The 21,632-nt window shown below is 34.9% G+C and overlaps 2 protein-coding genes across 2 annotated transcripts; both read right to left on the bottom strand.

Annotated features, from left to right (window-relative positions):
- Positions 1-5,396: 5,396 nt before the first annotated feature.
- LOC123306263 lies at positions 5,397-7,200 on the bottom strand. Its single transcript, XM_044888167.1, has 2 exons — positions 6,751-7,200; positions 5,397-6,691 (listed from the first exon to the last, which is right to left on the bottom strand). The coding sequence occupies exons 1-2, from the start codon at positions 7,172-7,174 to the stop codon at positions 5,397-5,399; spliced, it is 1,719 nt and encodes a 572-aa protein (XP_044744102.1). The 5' UTR covers positions 7,175-7,200.
- A 5,483-nt stretch (positions 7,201-12,683) lies between these two features.
- LOC123316054 lies at positions 12,684-14,142 on the bottom strand. Its single transcript, XM_044901976.1, has 2 exons — positions 12,829-14,142; positions 12,684-12,763 (listed from the first exon to the last, which is right to left on the bottom strand). Exon 1 carries the CDS (start codon positions 14,032-14,034, stop codon positions 13,024-13,026), a length of 1,011 nt encoding a protein of 336 aa, XP_044757911.1. The 5' UTR covers positions 14,035-14,142; the 3' UTR covers positions 12,684-12,763; positions 12,829-13,023.
- Positions 14,143-21,632: the final 7,490 nt, after the last annotated feature.

A 21,632-nucleotide genomic window follows, 5' to 3' on the forward strand; every position in this document is an offset into this window, starting at 1 on the left:
TGTATTTTTTCACACCCTGAGTTGCATTGTGTTTCGATTGAGTTGCATTTTTTGTTGTGATATTTTGTACTTTCCATTAGTCCCATTTGTGCATTAAGGTTTTTGTCATTTGTGGTGTGATCCCGCTTTCAAGGTTCGCCTTTAGCGGAATTTCAGTTTATTTGCTACCAATAATGTTTATACGATGTTTGCACACCTTATGGAGGTGAAAAATGTACTTATTTCCTCAAATAAACTCATTATTATTATTATTATTATTATAAGCTACCGCATAAATACTCGAAACAGAATGAATGGACCAGCGGGGAGCGGGGTGGCATCCCCTTTTATACCCACCTCTGGGAGGTGGAAAAGGTATCCCCTCATGTACCGAAAATCGGTAAAATTTGAGTGCATGAAGATGTCTTCACTTCTGCTTATCGGTATTAGCGAACAGAAACTCGGTTATCTGCCAATTCAGGATGTTTTTCACGTTTTTCAGAATTTAAAAAGGAATAAAGACGTTTCGAAATGTTTATCTACCTTTTCGAGCGATGTCGGATTCCTGTGTTGAAATCAAAAAAGTATGTTAATCAAAACCAAGACGAGAGTAATAATTAATGGTCAAATTATACTAAAATGAGGGTGTATATTTAAAAAAAAAATGAAACCTCATAACAATATCTTCCACTCTAATTTTTCAACGAAACATATTTTCGATGTACCTATTATTATCGACGAGTAACTGCATATTGTTTTTCCGAAACAGAAAAATGAGGTCTTTGACCCCAAAATTCCACAAACACATTTACAACTCTCAACATTCACACGAATAACATGGAGTTGGCCAATATTCGGATATGTTTATCAAATCAGCGAACTAATATATCAACAATTTCCTCCGGCATCTTTTAACAGTCAGATGTATTCCAAATTATCCAGTAATAATTTCCGGTTAACATCAGTGTGAAGTGTTTGCTGATTTCGAATGTCCCCTATCAGTTTCTCTTTCCGAATTTATATCGAGTGTAGATTCATTTCTATTTTGAAATTACCCGAAAGTCACATCTCATCAAGTAAAAATGCTAAAAATTTCAATGTCGAAAACAAGATGTAGTAATTGAAGAAAATTTGGTGCCTGGGACGATCAAAATACCCTAAAGACGATATAGTCGATTAATTGATCTATATAAAGAGTGGGTCAGTCAATCACCACTAAATATCATTAGTTTGGTCGTTTGCCAGCATCAAAACTACTGAAGGGTGCCAATACTTTAGTAGAATTGATTAAGGATTGTTTTTCCCCATAATTATTCTCAAATAGAATATAATTACTTTCACAATTGAATGGGCAATTTAATACTTGACTTTTCAAGAATTGATTGTTTGACTCATAGGTGTTGTGCAATTGCTATGTTAGGCAAGAAAATATTTACCAGATGAAATCATGGTCAGTGAAAATTCCAAAGAGGTCAAGGGTGAGAATAAATAGATTCAGTCCGGCTTCTTGATGTTATCGTTTCACTTTTCAGCATTCCAAATATCACCGCTGAAAAAAAACAAAAACGGTTTTTCGCATTGGGTTGTGGAGGAGAAGTAATACATCAAGAATCCCCATTCAAAAACGGCATTAACTAGTTCGTAATTTATGCTTTTAATTTTTCACGTAAAGTGAATGTCAGAAATATTCGAATTTTCGAGACCACTGCTATTCTCCAGGTTTGACTCTCTTCAAAACATTGTTGTTTTGACTTTTCAGGAATCAAGATCAGAGTGTCTCTTTTCGATTAATTGCATATGGTATAAGAGTGAAATCGATGAATTAATTACACATAACTCATTGCAGAGGAATTGTTTCATTATATTCAGTTCTGATTCCACCCTTAGCATATCGCTGCTTGATAGTCTGAAAGTATGGTAAGATTTTCAACATGAAATCAGTCCCTTCCTATGAAACTGAGCTGTCGCTCTTTTACAATGAGACACTTGCATGTAATTTCACTGAATCTTATCGAATGAACGATATATAGTCCTTTTTATTCAAAATATGCCGAAATTTTGGAATCATCCTATTCATCCTAGGCCCAATTTTGATTTCGGAATAATGAAAACAGCATAGAAAAAATGAAAATAACTCGTTGATGAGGGACTACCTAATGGAGAAAAATAAAGAATACTAGTATCATTGTTTTCATCTTCTCAAGTGGCGATAATAACAGAATAAAAATTCTATTTCAGACTGCACCAAATAATTATGAACTGCGGTGGACTCTTAGACAAGGCCAAAAGTTGTTCGAGTAGTGGGGATAACTACGACAAGCTCCCGACAGCGATTCGGTATATAAACCATCGCAGCTTAAGTGTTACTCAGTGCTTGGGATTGTAGCAGCGCAAACGCTCTACTATTGACCACTTTGATGCTATTCTAGAACAATTGAGTTGGTCGATCGTCCAGTTTGTGTGCTCTCTCCTCGTGTACATTGGATATTTCTAGCGACTCAATCAAAACTCTTCGTTTTCAATATGGCGTCGAAATCTGAAAACTACTCGTACGAAATGTTCGAAGATGGGAATATTATAACCGAGAAGACTTTCCATCTCATTTCATCTAGTAGGCGTTCGGATCGATGCATTATGATATCAGGAGTTGAAAACGCTGGTAGAAGAAGAGTTGAGTTAGGTAGAAATATTTATGAACCAAGAATTACTCCTCAAGATCTCGAAGTTCTGCTCTCTGAGCCATTTTGCTCGATACAAGAACAATATTGAGGAGGGGAATTTCATCACGGACATATCATTTAGTTGACTAGATGATCAAAAAATTGGACGAGGATGAATCAGCATCACTCATTTATTCAATAAAAATTCAAGTATAATAACCACAATCTGCATAGATTTTTGTTTCCTTTTCACTCCAAAGTGAAGTGATATTCGATTATTTGCAATTTCGAGTATATAAGAATATATACTTTGACATCAAATGTCAAAATTATTCGAATTTTCGAGACCACTGCTATTCTCCAGGTTTGTCCTCTCTTCAAAACATTGTTGTTTTGACTTTTCAGGAATCAAGATCAGAGTGTCTCTTTTCTATGAATTGCATATGGTATAAGAGTGAAATCGATGAATTAATTACACATAACTCATTGCAGAGGAATTGTTTCATTAGATTCAGTTCTGATTCCACCCTTAGCATATCGCTGCTTGATAGTCTGAAAGTATGGTAAGATTTTCAACATGAAATCAGTCCCTTCCTATGAAACTGAGCTGTCGCTTTTTTACAATGAGACACTTGCATGTAATTTCACTGAATCTTATCGAATGAACGATATATAGTCCTTCTTATTCAATATATGCCGAAATTTTGGAATCATCCTATTCATCCCAGGCCCAATTTTGATTTCGGAATAATGAAAACAGCATAGAAAAAATGAAAATAACTCTTTGATGAGGAACTACATAATGGAGAAAAATAAAGAATACTAGTATCATTGTTTTCATCTTCTCAAGTGGCGATAATAATAGAATAAAAATTCTATCTCAGACTGCACCGACTAATTATGAACTGCGGTGGACTCTTAGACAAGACCAAAAGTTGTTCGAGTAGTGGGAATAACTACGACAAGCTCCCGACAGCGATTCGGTATATAAACCATCGCAGCTTAAGTGTTGCTCAGTGCTTGGGATTGCAGCAGCGCAAACGCTCTACTATTGACCACTTTGATGCTATTCTAGAACAATTGAGTTGGTCGATCGTCCAGTTTGTGTGCTCTCTCCTCGTGTACATTGGATATTTCTAGCGACTCAATCAAAACGCTTCGTTTTCAATATGGCGTCGAAATCTGAAAACTACTCGTACGAAATGTTCGAAGATGGAAATATTATAACCGAGAAGACTTTCCATCTCATTTCATCTAGTAGGCGTTCGGATCGATGCATTATGATATCAGGAGTTGAGAACGCTGGTAGAAGAAGAGTTGAGTTAGGTAGAAATATTTATGAACCAAGAATTACTCCTCAAGATCTCGAAGTTCTGCTCTCTGAGCCATTTTGCTCGATACAAGAACAATATTGAGGAGGGGAATTTCATCACGGACATATCATTTAGTTGAATAGATGATCAAAAAATAGGACGAGGATGAATCAGCATCACTCATTTATTCAATAAAAATTCAAGTATAATAACCACAATTTGCATAGATTTTTGTTTCCTTTTCACTCCAAAGTGAAGTGATATTCGATTATTTGCAATTTCGAGTATATAAGAATATATACTTTGACATCAAATGTCAGAAATATTCGAATTTTCGAGACCACTGCTATTCTCCAGGTTTGTCCTCTCTTCAAAACATAGTTGTTTTGACTTTTCAGGAATCAAGATCAGAGTGTCTCTTTTCTATGAATTGCATATGGTATAAGAGTGAAATCGATGAATTAATTACACATAACTCATTGCAGAGGAATTGTTTCATTATATTCAGTTCTGATTCCACCCTTAGCATATCGCTGCTTGATAGTCTGAAAGTATGGTTAGATTTTCAACATGAAATCAATCCCTTCCTATGAAACTGAGCTGTCGCTTTTTTACAATGAGGAACTTGCATGTAATTTCACTGAATCTTATCAAATGAACGATATATAGTCCTTCTTATTCAATATATGCCGAAATTTTGGAATCATCCTATTCATCCTAGGCCCAATTTTGATTTTGGAATAATGAAAACAGCATAGAAAAAATGAAAATAACTCGTTGATGAGGGAATACATAATGGAGAAAAATAAAGAATACTAGTATCATTGTTTTCATCTTCTCAAGTGGCGATAATAATAGAATAAAAATTCTATCTTAGACTGCACCGACTAATTATGAACTGCGGTGGACTCTTAGACAAGACCAAAAGTTGTTCGAGTAGTGGGGATAACTACGACAAGCTCCCGACAGCGATTCGGTATATAAACCATTGCAGCTTGAGTGTTGCTCAGTACTTGGGATTGCAGCAGCGCAAACGCTCTACTATTGACCACTTTGATGCTATTCTAGAACAATTGAGTTGGTCGATCGTCCAGTTTGTGTGCTCTCTCCTCGTGTAGGGGAGGGTGGGCCACAGTGAGACAATTTCTACTTTTTTGGCGAAAAAAATTTCAATTTAATTTTTTTAGCAACAGTAACGTATGCATTATAAAATTTAATCAAAACGTAATCATTTTTTTATACAATAATAGACACAACATTACAGAACTTTTTTTTATTGGAAAATTAAAAAAATCTGATTTTGTCTCATGGTAGCCGACATTGTGGGCCACTTAGAGACACAACATAAAAACAAAAAACAAACGTTTATAAAATAGTATCACACAACTTTATGATCAATATAACTAAATAACAATATATACTGAGCTTCAAACAAAAAATGGCACTAACGGATTTCGATTCCGTCGAATTTAACTCCAAAATTTATGTAAGATTGCTGCCGTTTCGTTCCAGCCACTTGGCTACTTGCAGAAAGCAAACATTTGATATCGGTTTTCTTTACAAAAGAAATATCTTCTACAGCGGGATAAATAAAAGAGTTTTTTTGTTTGACACTATGCCTCAAAAAACTTACTTTGAAATCATCCTCAATGATATCTATGATTTTACCCACAAAGAAAACAGACTTTTTGTCATGAAACTCAACCAAGACATAGGAGTTGATATCTGGGTTGAGATTGTCCTTACTTCCGTTCATATTTAACTCATCAAACGACTCTGCGTCTGAGGAATCAGAAATGAATGAGCTATGTTCACTTTCAGATGACGAAGCATATTGTCGATTTTTTTTAGCTATTGGCAAATGGACCAACATTCGCTTGGTTCTCTTGGCCATTCTAAGTGACTCCTTCCGCTTCTTCTCCAAAAATTTATTTTCAATTTCTAATTTCTCGGGTGTATCAGTAGCTATAATACTTTTACCCCTCTTTCTGGGATTAGAGGTTTTTCTTGGTTTGGCTTTTGGATATCCAAATAGTTCTTCCGGGGATTTAAAGTTAATCGCTTCTGAAGTATTTTTTTCAGGAGTTCTGTTTAATAATTCAATTTCCTTATTGCCTGTATGAGCTTCTAAAACTTCGCTTTTGTCAGTAGGTGTTTCAACAGTAATTTCTCCTTGGCTTGTTTTTGAAGGTTCCTCCCTATCAGTGACGCTGCTCATTCGGAAATCGTCATCTCCAAAAACGTGGCTAACAAATGGCCCAATGCCACATTTTTTGAAACCTGCTTTGATGTTGTTAGGGGTCATGGATTTGTCAAACGCATATCCAACGCACTCGGCAATCTGGAATATTGTAACTGGAATTCCAGGATTTGTCATCATCCATGAGTCCAATGCACTGTTATAATAGGTCTTGAATGGCCCAAATACTGATACATCCAATGGTTGTAGTTTATTAGAACAATGGGGCGGCAGTGTTAAAATAACAACTCCGTTCTCTTTAGCCAGGTTCAGGGTTTCAATTGAAAGGTGACTTTCATGATTATCGAACAGTAGCAAGGTTGGATTCAACTTTGAACTGCCAGAGTGAAAAATAAAGTGCTTAATAACAGATACGAAAAGCTCAGAATTCATCCAACCCGATGGGGTAGCGAGGCCTAAGGTTCCTGATGGAGCTCCGTGTAACATGTGAGGCTTGAAATTAACCCTGGGAAAGATCATAGCTGGTGGTAAAGCATTTCCTAAAAGAGACATAGATATGCATAAAAAAATTATTAACTCAATAAACCAAACACTGTACCTGCAGAACTTATAATGCAGCAGGTGGTTACCAATAATCCACGTTCTCCACTAGTCACCTTGTTTATTTGCTTCACTCCTTTTTTCGCTAAAATCCTTGAGGATTTTTGGACTGTGGTTGTGGAGGTCTCGTCCAGATTATAGACACGAGTTCCAGCGGCAAAACCATTGTAGCGCTTCAATACATCTTCTAAGTTTCGAAAAAACTGCTCGACGTTGTTGCGATTGAAGGATGCAGCTCTAGAAAGGCTGCAGGCTTCTGGTTGCCTAATACTCAGTTCTGGGTGACGTTTCATGAACCCCTGTAACCAGTCCACCCCCGCTGTCTTATTCTCTATCCATTGCTTTGGGATATGAATTTTGTTGTGGACGGCAAGTTCATAAGCTAACTGTCTAACATCTTTTGTGGACCTGCCGTAGCACATTTGGCTACATTTGATAATGAAATCCTTCAGAACATTTTCCTGTTCGTCGGAAAACACTCTCCGTGTATCATAGTGGGGGCGGTAAGATAATTCTTCTTTATTACCTTTAGTATCTTGTGTTTTTTTAACGTACCTAGCTAATGTCTGGTGTTTAACGTTGTTTTTCTCCGCTGCCTTCCTTAAACTCAAGTTATGTACAATTACATCTTTGACAGCCTGTTTCATCGAGTCTGCACTGAACAGGCCTTTGTCAGATTTCCTTTTTCGTCCTCTTGACATGCCTTGAACGAAAAACTTATTCAATAGGAATCTTTACTTATGGGCCACCATGAGACACGTCTCAAGGAGGCCCAAAATTCGTGTCTCATGGTAGCCCATCTTATGCCTGACTTTCAAACTGTCGTATTTTGGTAAAAAATCAAAAAATTGGCTAATAATGAATATCAACGATAAAATGGATAATTACCTGTCTTGTTGAAAACTTCGGACCAATCTCAAAGTATATCAGAAACCACTTATGAGATACTGAATTGATCTTAAGGAAAAATTTCACTATGATCAATACGAATCGGGACTGGCGAATATTTTGTTAATGCACGTGCGGCTTCTTCGGCAACATAAATAAGACTAACATATCTTCAGCCTAACGTTTCTGTGGATCGCGACAAATTATGGCGCGTAATTCAAGAATAATGGCGACTGTCTCATGGTAAACGCGTCTCATGGTGGCCCATCCTCCCCTACATTGGATATTTCTAGCGACTCAATCAAAACGCTTCGTTTTCAATATGGCGTCGAAATCTGAAAACTACTCGTACAAAATGTTCGAAGATGGAAATATTATAACCGAGAAGACTTTCCATCTCATTTCATCTAGTAGGCGTTCGGATCGATGCATTATGATATCAGGAGTTGAAAACGCTGGTAGAAGAAGAGTTGAGTTAGGTAGAAATATTTATGAACCAAGAATTACTCCTCAAGATCTCGAAGTTCTGCTCTCTGAGCCATTTTGCTCGATACAAGAACAATATTGAGGAGGGGAATTTCATCACGGACATATCATTTAGTTGACTAGATGATCAAAAAATTGGACGAGGATGAATCACCATCACTCATTTATTCAATAAAAATTCGAGTATAATAACCACAATTTGCATAGATTTTTGTTTCCTTTTCACTCCAAAGTGAAGTGATATTCGATTATTTGCAATTTCGAGTATATAAGAATATATACTTTGACATCAAATGTCAGAATTATTCGAATTTTCGAGACCACTGCTATTCTCCAGGTTTGTCCTCTCTTCAAAACATTGTTGTTTTGACTTTTCAGGAATCAAGATCAGAGTGTCTCTTTTCTATGAATTGCATATGGTATAAGAGTGAAATCGATGAATTAATTACACATAACTCATTGCAGAGGAATTGTTTCATTAGATTCAGTTCTGATTCCACCCTTAGCATATCGCTGCTTCATAGTCTGAAAGTATGGTAAGATTTTCAACATGAAATCAGTCCCTTCCTATGAAACTCAGCTGTCGCTTTCTTACAATGAGACACTTGCATGTAATTTCACTGAATCTTATCAAATGAACGATATAATATAGTCCTTATTCAATATATGCCGAAATTTTGGAATCATCCTATTCATCCTAGGCCCAATTTTGATATTGGAATAATGAAAACAGCATAGAAAAAATGAAAATAACTCGTTGATGAGGGACTACATAATGGAGAAAAATAAAGAATACTAGTATCATTGTTTTCATCTTCTCAAGTGGCGATAATAATAGAATAAAAATTCTATCTCAGACTGCACCGACTAATTATGAACTGCGGTGGACTCTTAGACAAGGCCAAAAGTTGTTAGAGTAGTGGGGATAACTACGACAAGCTCCCGACAGCGATTCGGTATATAAACCATCGCAGCTTAAGTGTTGCTCAGTGCTTGGGATTGCAGCAGCGCAAACGCTCTACTATTGACCACTTTGATGCTATTCTAGAACAATTGAGTTGGTCGATCGTCCAGTTTGTGTGCTCTCTCCTCGTGTACATTGGATATTTCTAGCGACTCAATCAAAACGCTTCGTTTTCAATATGGCGTCGAAATCTGAAAACTACTCGTACGAAATGTTCGAAGATGGAAATATTATAACCGAGAAGACTTTCCATCTCATTTCATCTAGTAAGCGTTCGGATCGATGCATTATGATATCAGGAGTTGAAAACGCTGGTAGAAGAAGAGTTGAGTTAGGTAGAAATATTTATGAACCAAGAATTACTCCTCAAGATCTCGAAATTCTGCTCTCTGAGCCATTTTGCTCGATACAAGAACAATATTGAGGAGGGGAATTTCATCACGGACATATCATTTAGTTGACTAGATGATCAAAAAATTGGACGAGGATGAATCACCATCACTCATTTATTCAATAAAAATTCGAGTATAATAACCACAATTTGCATAGATTTTTGTTTCCTTTTCACTCCAAAGTGAAGTGATATTCGATTATTTGCAATTTCGAGTATATAAGAATATATACTTTGACATCAAATGTCAGAATTATTCGAATTTTCGAGACCACTGCTATTCTCCAGGTTTGTCCTCTCTTCAAAACATTGTTGTTTTGACTTTTCAGGAATCAAGATCAGAGTGTCTCTTTTCTATGAATTGCATATGGTATAAGAGTGAAATCGATGAATTAATTACACATAACTCATTGCAGAGGAATTGTTTCATTAGATTCAGTTCTGATTCCACCCTTAGCATATCGCTGCTTCATAGTCTGAAAGTATGGTAAGATTTTCAACATGAAATCAGTCCCTTCCTATGAAACTGAGCTGTCGCTTTTTTACAATGAGACATTTGCATGTAATTTCACTGAATCTTATCAAATGAACGATATATAGTCCTTCTTATTCAATATATGCCGAAATTTTGGAATCATCCTATTCATCCTAGGCCCAATTTTGATTTCGGAATAATGAAAACAGCATAGAAAAAATGAAAATAACTCTTTGATGAGGAACTACATAATGGAGAAAAATGAAGAATACTAGTATCATTGTTTTCATCTTCTCAAGTGGCGATAATAATAGAATAAAAATTCTATCTCAGACTGCACCGACTAATTATGAACTGCGGTGGACTCTTAGACAAGACCAAAAGTTGTTCGAGTAGTGAGGATAACTACGACAAGCTCCCGACAGCGATTCGGTATATAAACCATCGCAGCTTAAGTGTTGCTCAGTGCTTGGGATTGCAGCAGCGCAAACGCTCTACTATTGACCACTTTGATGCTATTCTAGAACAATTGAGTTGGTCGATCGCCCAGTTTGTGTGCTCTCTCCTCGTGTACATTGGATATTTCTAGCGACTCAATCAAAACGCTTCGTTTTCAATATGGCGTCGAAATCTGAAAACTACTCGTACGAAATGTTCGAAGATGGAAATATTATAACCGAGAAGACTTTCCATCTCATTTCATCTAGTAGGCGTTCGGATCGATGCATTATGATATCAGGAGTTGAAAACGCTGGTAGAAGAAGAGTTGAGTTAGGTAGAAATATTTATGAACCAAGAATTACTCCTCAAGATCTCGAAGCTTTGCTCTCTGAGCCATTCTGCTCGATACAAGAACAATATTGAGGAGGGGAATTTCATCACGGACATATCATTTAGTTGACTAGATGATCAAAAAATTGGACGAGGATGAATCACCATCACTCATTTATTCAATAAAAATTCGAGTATAATAACCACAATTTGCATAGATTTTTGTTTCCTTTTCACTCCAAAGTGAAGTGATATTCGATTATTTGCAATTTCGAGTATATAAGAATATATACTTTGACATCAAATGTCAGAATTATTCGAATTTTCGAGACCACTGCTATTCTCCAGGTTTGTCCTCTCTTCAAAACATTGTTGTTTTGACTTTTCAGGAATCAAGATCAGAGTGTCTCTTTTCTATGAATTGCATATGGTATAAGAGTGAAATCGATGAATTAATTACACATAACTCATTGCAGAGGAATTGTTTCATTAGATTCAGTTCTGATTCCACCCTTAGCATATCGCTGCTTCATAGTCTGAAAGTATGGTAAGATTTTCAACATGAAATCAGTCCCTTCCTATGAAACTGAGCTGTCGCTTTTTTACAATGAGACATTTGCATGTAATTTCACTGAATCTTATCAAATGAACGATATATAGTCCTTCTTATTCAATATATGCCGAAATTTTGGAATCATCCTATTCATTCTAGGCCCAATTTTGATTTCGGAATAATGAAAACAGCATAGAAAAAATGAAAATAACTCTTTGATGAGGAACTACATAATGGAGAAAAATGAAGAATACTAGTATCATTGTTTTCATCTTCTCAAGTGGCGATAATAATAGAATAAAAATTCTATCTCAGACTGCACCGACTAATTATGAACTGCGGTGGACTCTTAGACAAGACCAAAAGTTGTTCGAGTAGTGAGGATAACTACGACAAGCTCCCGACAGCGATTCGGTATATAAACCATCGCAGCTTAAGTGTTGCTCAGTGCTTGGGATTGCAGCAGCGCAAACGCTCTACTATTGACCACTTTGATGCTATTCTAGAACAATTGAGTTGGTCGATCGCCCAGTTTGTGTGCTCTCTCCTCGTGTACATTGGATATTTCTAGCGACTCAATCAAAACGCTTCGTTTTCAATATGGCGTCGAAATCTGAAAACTACTCGTACGAAATGTTCGAAGATGGAAATATTATAACCGAGAAGACTTTCCATCTCATTTCATCTAGTAGGCGTTCGGATCGATGCATTATGATATCAGGAGTTGAAAACGCTGGTAGAAGAAGAGTTGAGTTAGGTAGAAATATTTATGAACCAAGAATTACTCCTCAAGATCTCGAAGCTTTGCTCTCTGAGCCATTCTGCTCGATACAAGAACAATATTGAGGAGGGGAATTTCATCACGGACATATCATTTAGTTGACTAGATGATCAAAAAATAGGACGAGGATGAATCAGCATCACTCATTTATTCAATAAAAATTCGAGTATAATAACCACAATTTGCATAGATTTTTGTTTCCTTTTCACTCCGAAGTGAAGTGATATTCGATTATTTGCAATTTCGAGTATATAAGAATATATACTTTGACATCAAATGTCAGAAATATTCGAATTTTCGAGACCACTGCTATTCTCCAGGTTTGTCCTCTCTTCAAAACATAGTTGTTTTGACTTTTCAGGAATCGAGATCAGAGTGTCTCTTTTCTATGAATTGCATATGGTATAAGAGTGAAATCGATGAATTAATTACACATAACTCATTGCAGAGGAATTGTTTCATTATATTCAGTTCTGATTCCACCCTTAGCATATCGCTGCTTCATAGTCTGAAAGTATGGTAAGATTTTCAACATGAAATCAGTCCCTTCCTATGAAACTGAGCTGTCGCTTTTTTACAATGAGATACTTGCATGTAATTAGGAAAGAAAGAATATATTGGGAGTGTTGGACACTGTTTATTATCTATTGTTCACTGTGTAACAATGCCGACGTTTCGAAACAAATCGTTTCTTTTTCAAGGCTGTAAATAAATACGAAAAGTATACTATAAGACACACAATATGACATAACATGAAAATAAATTACCTAGTTACGAGAACAATATTGTACGCTTTTTAAAAACATTAGGATTCAACAAAGAAATCAAAATCTCCTGGAGAGCAGACATACAATCCCATCACTTTATCCGTTTCTATATTTATGATAATGACATCAACATAAGGTTACAAAATATTGATCAGGAATGGTCTTAACACTATTGACGAGGCCAGCCATTACTTATTACTTTCTAAGTATATTATTATAGATCATGCTTAGGTGTTGCACATCTTCTCTATGATTGACGGTATAATTTCTTTTTATGTGTATCATCTCGCTTATATTACGTCTATAACCAACCTCTTCTCTATCAAGAATTTTTACATCTTCAAAATTAAATTTATGGCCCGTAGTCATTTGATGTAAAGTTAAAGCAGTTTTGTTAAAATTTGCAATATTTTCACTATCATATTTATGTTGTTTCATCCTATCGCGTAAATACTGTTTTGTTTGGCCAATGTAACACTTGTTACAATTAGCACAGGGTATCTTATATACTACTCCTGATTCTAAATTATAAGGTGTTTTAAATTTCAAATTTGTGAAAAATCTCTTTGTGGTGAATAAGTTGTAAAAGGCACACTTGACATTCAACTCCTTAAATATTTTATTTATTCTGTGAGAAAGACCAGGTAAGTACGGAAACCTAAAGTAGGAAGAAATAGACGAGTTAGAAGGAACATTAACTATATGACTTCGGTTGGACGTGTGTTTATTTATTATTCTTTTGACTAAGTATGTAGGATAGTTATTCTGCTTCAAAATATTTTCAACTTTATCTAAGTTCTTCCTATGAAACTTTTTGTTGCTCAGTTTTAAAGCTCTTTTAATTAAATTCTCCATTATATTAGTTTTTTGTTGCATGCTATGACTGCTGTAAAAATTTATGCATCTGTTAGTGCTTATTGCTTTAGTGTACCAGTCAGTAATAATACTAGAGTTTTCTCTAATTATCAACAAATCCAAAAAAGGCAAACTGTTATCTTTCTCCACTTCAATCGTGAATTGTATCTTTTGATGGTAAGAGTTGAAAACATCTAAAATGTACTGTATTTTGTCATATGGTACCAACAATAATGTATCATCTACAAAGAACTTAATGAGCGGGATATAAAATTTAAGTGTTTCAACAACATAACAAAAGATTTCTTCCATAATCAAGTTAGCAAATGATGGGCTTGCCGGTGCACCCATAGCAGTGCCATCCAATTGTATATAAAATTTTCCTTCATAAACAAAATAACCACCATCAAAACAAAGATCAACCAATTCCAAAAATTTTTCCCTACTAAGATCCGTATAGCAGCTGATAAATCTCCATCTTTTCTTAATGATACTAACAACAAGTTCTCTTGGGATGCTTGTAAACAAGGATATAACATCTAACGATATAAGCACGTATCCTAGTGGTACTTTTATATCTGACAAAATTGTGGTCAATGAAAATGAATCTTTCAAGTTAAAAATGGAAGTAGACCAGGTAGAATTTAAGATATCATGTAAATATTTACCAATGTTATAAGTGGGAGACTTGACGCAACTACGGGCCATAAATTTAATTTTGAAGATGTAAAAATTCTTGATAGAGAAGAGGTTGGTTATAGACGTAATATAAGCGAGATGATACACATAAAAAGAAATTATACCGTCAATCATAGAGAAGATGTGCAACACCTAAGCATGATCTATAATAATATACTTAGAAAGTAATAAGTAATGGCTGGCCTCGTCAATAGTGTTAAGACCATTCCTGATCAATATTTTGTAACCTTATGTTGATGTCATTATCATAAATATAGAAACGGATAAAGTGATGGGATTGTATGTCTGCTCTCCAGGAGATTTTGATTTCTTTGTTGAATCCTAATGTTTTTAAAAAGCGTACAATATTGTTCTCGTAACTAGGTAATTTATTTTCATGTTATGTCATATTGTGTGTCTTATAGTATACTTTTCGTATTTATTTACAGCCTTGAAAAAGAAACGATTTGTTTCGAAACGTCGGCATTGTTACACAGTGAACAATAGATAATAAACAGTGTCCAACACTCCCAATATATTCTTTCTTTCCTAATTCTAATACAATGGATGATAACCAAGTTACTATTTCTTCAACTGGGGGTTTTTTTGAGACGATAAGGAATCAAATGGGTGAGCAGGTGTGCAAGAACTGCAAATTATATGTGACGTCACAGAAAAAGATTGCATCACTTTACAACCGAAGAATATTTCTGTTGAGATGTCGTAAAAATCGTGTATATCCTAATCATATTATCAATAACATCAGACAAATCTATTCCCTACAATTGGAAGAACATCCCTACAAAAATACTGTAGATAAAGTATTAAAGACGTTTCGTAAATCGATCCTAAATATTGAGATTAAAATAACCATTTGGAAGATCAGAAGGTTGGAAGAAAACATCAGAGAACTACAACAACAATTGTGTTCTAACATGGATGACCACTTTTATAGTATACTGTTGACTATGGCCAAAAATGCTTATAGTTACGTATTCGGTAAGACAAAGACTGGCAATGTTAAAAAGATTAAAACACTTGTAGATCAGCAGATTCCACCGATGCCGTTAACAGTATGTGATAATTATTTAGTAAACTACACCAATATAGCCATACCTGAAGAAGTTAAGGTTATGTTAAGCCTTGGTCCAAAATTTAGTTTGCCACCTAAAAAAGTACCTATCAAAACTGTCATCAAAGATATAGAAAGTTGCATTAACATTCAGGCAATAACAGAAGAAGTGAAGAATACATATAGATTAAGAAGTGTGAATGTTATTAACAACTTTGAGAGGAGAGAACAACACAGAAACAAGGGCCACCTACTTGATGGGTTTGTGAGTGAAACCAATAAGTTTGTTAGAGAAAACCAGGATATCATCATAAGTCGAGCTGACAAGGGGGGTGCAACTGTTGTTATGTACAGGGATGAATATCGAAGTGAAGTGGACAGAATGTTGAGTGATGAGGACACCTACAAAATAACGGAAGCTGATCCAACGACAAAGATTCAGAATGCAGTCAATAGATGCCTGATGAGACTCAAAAAAGAAGAATATATATCTGAGGCACAGTATAAAACTTTAATCAGACATAACAGCTTACCACCTAAGTTATACTGTTTGCGTAAGGTCCATAAAGATGGTCTCAATTTGAGACCTATAGTCAGTTGCGTCAAGTCTCCCACTTATAACATTGGTAAATATTTACATGATATCTTAAATTCTACCTTGTCTACTTCCATTTTTAACTTGAAAGATTCATTTTCATTGACCACAATTTTGTCAGATATAAAAGTACCACTAGGATACGTGCTTATATCGTTAGATGTTATATCCTTGTTTAAAAGCATCCCAAGAGAACTTGTTGTTAGTATCATTAAGAAAAGATGGAGATTTATCAGCTGCTATACGGATCTTAGTAGGGAAAAATTTTTGGAATTGGTTGATCTTTGTTTTGATGGTGGTTATTTTGTTTATGAAGGAAAATTTTATATACAATTGGATGGCACTGCTATGGGTGCACCGGCAAGCCCATCATTTGCTAACTTGATTATGGAAGAAATCTTTTGTTATGTTGTTGAAACACTTAAATTTTATATCCCGCTCATTAAGTTCTTTGTAGATGATACATTATTGTTGGTACCATATGACAAAATACAGTACATTTTAAATGTTTTCAACTCTTACCATCAAAAGATACAATTCACGATTGAAGTGGAGAAAGATAACAGTTTGCCTTTTTTGGATTTGTTGATAATTAGAGAAAACTCTAGTATTATTACTGACTGGTACACTAAAGCAATAAGCACTAACAGATGCATAAATTTTTACAGCAGTCATAGCATGCAACAAAAAACTAATATAATGGAGAATTTAATTAAAAGAGCTTTAAAACTGAGCAACAAAAAGTTTCATAGGAAGAACTTAGATAAAGTTGAAAATATTTTGAAGCAGAATAACTATCCTACATACTTAGTCAAAAGAATAATAAATAAACACACGTCCAACCGAAGTCATATAGTTAATGTTCCTTCTAACTCGTCTATTTCTTCCTACTTTAGGTTTCCGTACTTACCTGGTCTTTCTCACAGAATAAATAAAATATTTTAGGAGTTGAATGTCAAGTGTGCCTTTTACAACTTATTCACCACAAAGAGATTTTTCACAAATTTGAAATTTAAAACACCTTATAATTTAGAATCAGGAGTAGTATATAAGATACCCTGTGCTAATTGTAACAAGTGTTACATTGGCCAAACAAAACAGTATTTACGCGATAGGATGAAACAACATAAATATGATAGTGAAAATATTGCAAATTTTAACAAAACTGCTTTAACTTTACATCAAATGACTACGGGCCATAAATTTAATTTTGAAGATGTAAAAATTCTTGATAGAGAAGAGGTTGGTTATAGACGTAATATAAGCGAGATGATACACATAAAAAGAAATTATACCGTCAATCATAGAGAAGATGTGCAACACCTAAGCATGATCTATAATAATATACTTAGAAAGTAATAAGTAATGGCTGGCCTCGTCAATAGTGTTAAGACCATTCCTGATCAATATTTTGTAACCTTATGTTGATGTCATTATCATAAATATAGAAACGGATAAAGTGATGGGATTGTATGTCTGCTCTCCAGGAGATTTTGATTTCTTTGTTGAATCCTAATGTTTTTAAAAAGCGTACAATATTGTTCTCGTAACTAGGTAATTTATTTTCATGTTATGTCATATTGTGTGTCTTATAGTATACTTTTCGTATTTATTTACAGCCTTGAAAAAGAAACGATTTGTTTCGAAACGTCGGCATTGTTACACAGTGAACAATAGATAATAAACAGTGTCCAACACTCCCAATATATTCTTTCTTTCCTAATTCTAATACAATGGATGATAACCAAGTTACTACTTGCATGTAATTTCACTGAATCTTATCGAATGAACGATATATAGTCCTTTTTATTCAAAATATGCCGAAATTTTGGAATCATCCTATTTCCTAGGCCCAATTTTGATTTTGGAATAATGAAAACAGCATAGAAAAAATGAAAATAACTCGTTGATGAGGGACTACATAATGGAGAAAAATAAAGAATACTAGTATCATTGTTTTCATCTTCTCAAGTGGCGATAATAATAGAATAAAAATTCTATCTCAGACTGCACCGACTAATTATCATATATCTATTATACCAATATTGATAACACGCGTTCTACACTACGACAAAAAAATGAAGTCAAATCGTTGGGAGGAATCCACTTGTACGCATGCGCGAATTAGAAGTTCGAAAATGACAATCAAGATATTAGTTAGGTTGTCTTCATATTTGACGTTGAATAATTGAATGAATTCGAATGATGATTTATTTCAAATTGTTGTACAAATTTTGAGAAGAATTTTATGTGAGGCGAAAGTTAATGAATATTAAATTCATCGAGAATGTATCCGTTTTTGTCAACTATCAGATGAATCAACGAAAAGAGATCAAACCAAATAAGTGCATAAAAACTATTCAACCAATATTATTATGATTTGTGAAATAATAATTAAGTGCCGAAAAGGCAATGGTATTATTGTCTATACTCAGTAAACTCAAGACTGACATAATAAAAAGTGCGTTTTATATTACTGTTCATACCAGTTTCAATTATTGCGTGTACGTGTAAACATCATACTTATCTTACCTCCTGAATTTCCTCTCTTGTAAATCTACTCAATACTCAATAAAACATATTTTTGGGTCAACATTTAATGTAATATGTAGTTATATTACATATAAAAGTACAGAGTGCTCATTAACAGAGCCATTCTTCAATAGAATCAATACAATACTCAACTTGGCAATAAGAATATTTAGAAGATGAGAAACTGGTAGATATTAACTACAGTTGAGCTTTATAGATATAGATGTCGATTTAGATGATTCACTATTTCAGTGCTGAAAAAGACAATCATAAATTGAACTAGAAGTATTACCTCAACTCCCAACTGAATTTCAAGACTATAACAGATTTATCTATATACAATGCAGATAATATACGATAGTGAACAACCTACAAAAATGTATTCAGAGTCCTACAATTCTTGTTGATTCAACATCACTTTTGTTAATCTCCGCACTCCGCAGGTTTTCTGTGGAAAACACATAATATTTCACTATTGTTATGAATCCGAGCGTCTAGTGCTGCAAAATGATGAGGTTTCATGATTTTTGACTTCTAATTATTAGAGATCAACGATGAAATACAAATTACTGAGTAATGCAAACCTGATTCACATATTGTAAGGTTAAGGTCGAAAATATTCGAATGGTTGTGAAGTAAAATCATTTCATTCCTGTCAGTTCATAAATCGATGTATCAGAAAGAGACAGAACTAATCAGGTATTTTTATTCTTAATATTTCTGCACATGCGCAGAAGTCGATTCCGGCCACGGGCTGGCTTCAATTTTCGAAGTCCCATTATCGATATAGAATATAATAGATATATGCTAATTATGAACTGCGGTGGACTCTTAGACAAGACCAAAAGTTGTTCGAGTAGTGGGGATAACTACGACAAGCTCCCGACAGCGATTCGGTATATAAACCATCGCAGCTTAAGTGTTACTCAGTGCTTGGGATTGTAGCAGCGCAAACGCTCTACTATTGACCACTTTGTTGCTATTCTAGAACAATTGAGTTGGTCGATCGTCCAGTTTGTGTGCTCTCTCCTCGTGTACATTGGATATTTCTAGCGACTCAATCAAAACGCTTCGTTTTCAATATGGCGTCGAAATCTGAAAACTACTCGTACGAAATGTTCGAAGATGGAAATATTATAACCGAGAAGACTTTCCATCTCATTTCATCTAGTAGGCGTTCGGATCGATGCATTATGATATCAGGAGTTGAAAACGCTGGTAGAAGAAGAGTTGAGTTAGGTAGAAATATTTATGAACCAAGAATTACTCCTCAAGATCTCGAAGTTCTGCTCTCTGAGCCATTTTGCTCGATACAAGAACAATATTGAGGAGGGGAATTTCATCACGGACATATCATTTAGTTGACTAGATGATCAAAAAATAGGACGAGGATGAATCAGCATCACTCATTTATTCAATAAAAATTCAAGTATAATAACCACAATTTGCATAGATTTTTGTTTCCTTTTCACTCCAAAGTGAAGTGATATTCGATTATCTGCAATTTCGAGTATATAAGAATATATACTTTAACATCAAATGTCAGAAATATTCGAATTTTCGAGACCACTGCTATTCTCCAGGTTTGTCCTCTCTTCAAAACATAGTTGTTTTGACTTTTCAGGAATCAAGATCAGAATGTCTCTTTTCTATGAATTGCATATGGTATAAGAGTGAAATCGATGAATTAATTACACATAACTCATTGCAGAGGAATTGTTTCATTATATTCAGTTCTGATTCCACCCTTAGCATATCGCTGCTTCATAGTCTGAAATTATGGTAAGATTTTCAACATGAAATCAGTCCCTTCCTATGAAACTGAGCTGTCGCTTTTTTACAATGAGACACTTGCATGTAATTTCACTGAATCTTATCAAATGAACGATATATAGTCCTTTTTATTCAATATATGCCGAAATTTTGGAATCATCCTATTCATCCTAGGCCCAATTTTGATTTTGGAATAATGAAAACAGCATAGAAAAAATGAAAACAATTCGTTGATGAGGGACTACTAGTATCATTGTTTTCATCTTCCCAAGTGGCGATAATAATAGAATAAAAATTCTATCTCAGACTGCACCGACTAATTATGAACTGCGGTGGACTCTTAGACAAGGCCAAAAGTTGTTCGAGTAGTGGGGATAACTACGACAAGCTCCCGACAGCGATTCGGTATATAAACCATCGCAGCTTAAGTGTTGCTCAGTGCTTGGGATTGCACCACTTTGATGCTATTCTAGAACAATTGAGTTGGTCGATCGCCCAGTTTGTGTGCTCTCTCCTCGTGTACATTGGATATTTCTAGCGACTCAATCAAAACGCTTCGTTTTCAATATGGCGTCGAAATCTGAAAACTACTCGTACGAAATGTTCGAAGATGGAAATATTATAACCGAGAAGACTTTCCATCTCATTTCATCTAGTAGGCGTTCGGATCGATGCATTATGATATCAGGAGTTGAAAACGCTGGTAGAAGAAGAGTTGAGTTAGGTAGAAATATTTATGAACCAAGAATTACTCCTCAAGATCTCGAAGCTTTGCTCTCTGAGCTATTCTGCTCGATACAAGAACAATATTGAGGAGGGGAATTTCATCACGGACATATCATTTAGTTGACTAGATGATCAAAAAATAGGACGAGGATGAATCAGCATCACTCATTTATTCAATAAAAATTCGAGTATAATAACCACAATTTGCATAGATTTTTGTTTCCTTTTCACTCCGAAGTGAAGTGATATTCGATTATTTGCAATTTCGAGTATATAAGAATATATACTTTGACATCAAATGTCAGAAATATTCGAATTTTCGAGACCACTGCTATTCTCCAGGTTTGTCCTCTCTTCAAAACATAGTTGTTTTGACTTTTCAGGAATCGAGATCAGAGTGTCTCTTTTCTATGAATTGCATATGGTATAAGAGTGAAATCGATGAATTAATTACACATAACTCATTGCAGAGGAATTGTTTCATTATATTCAGTTCTGATTCCACCCTTAGCATATCGCTGCTTCATAGTCTGAAAGTATGGTAAGATTTTCAACATGAAATCAGTCCCTTCC

The sequence above is a fragment of the Coccinella septempunctata genome, chromosome 1 (assembly GCF_907165205.1).
Source record: "Coccinella septempunctata chromosome 1, icCocSept1.1, whole genome shotgun sequence".
Lineage (NCBI taxonomy): Eukaryota > Metazoa > Arthropoda > Insecta > Coleoptera > Coccinellidae > Coccinella > Coccinella septempunctata.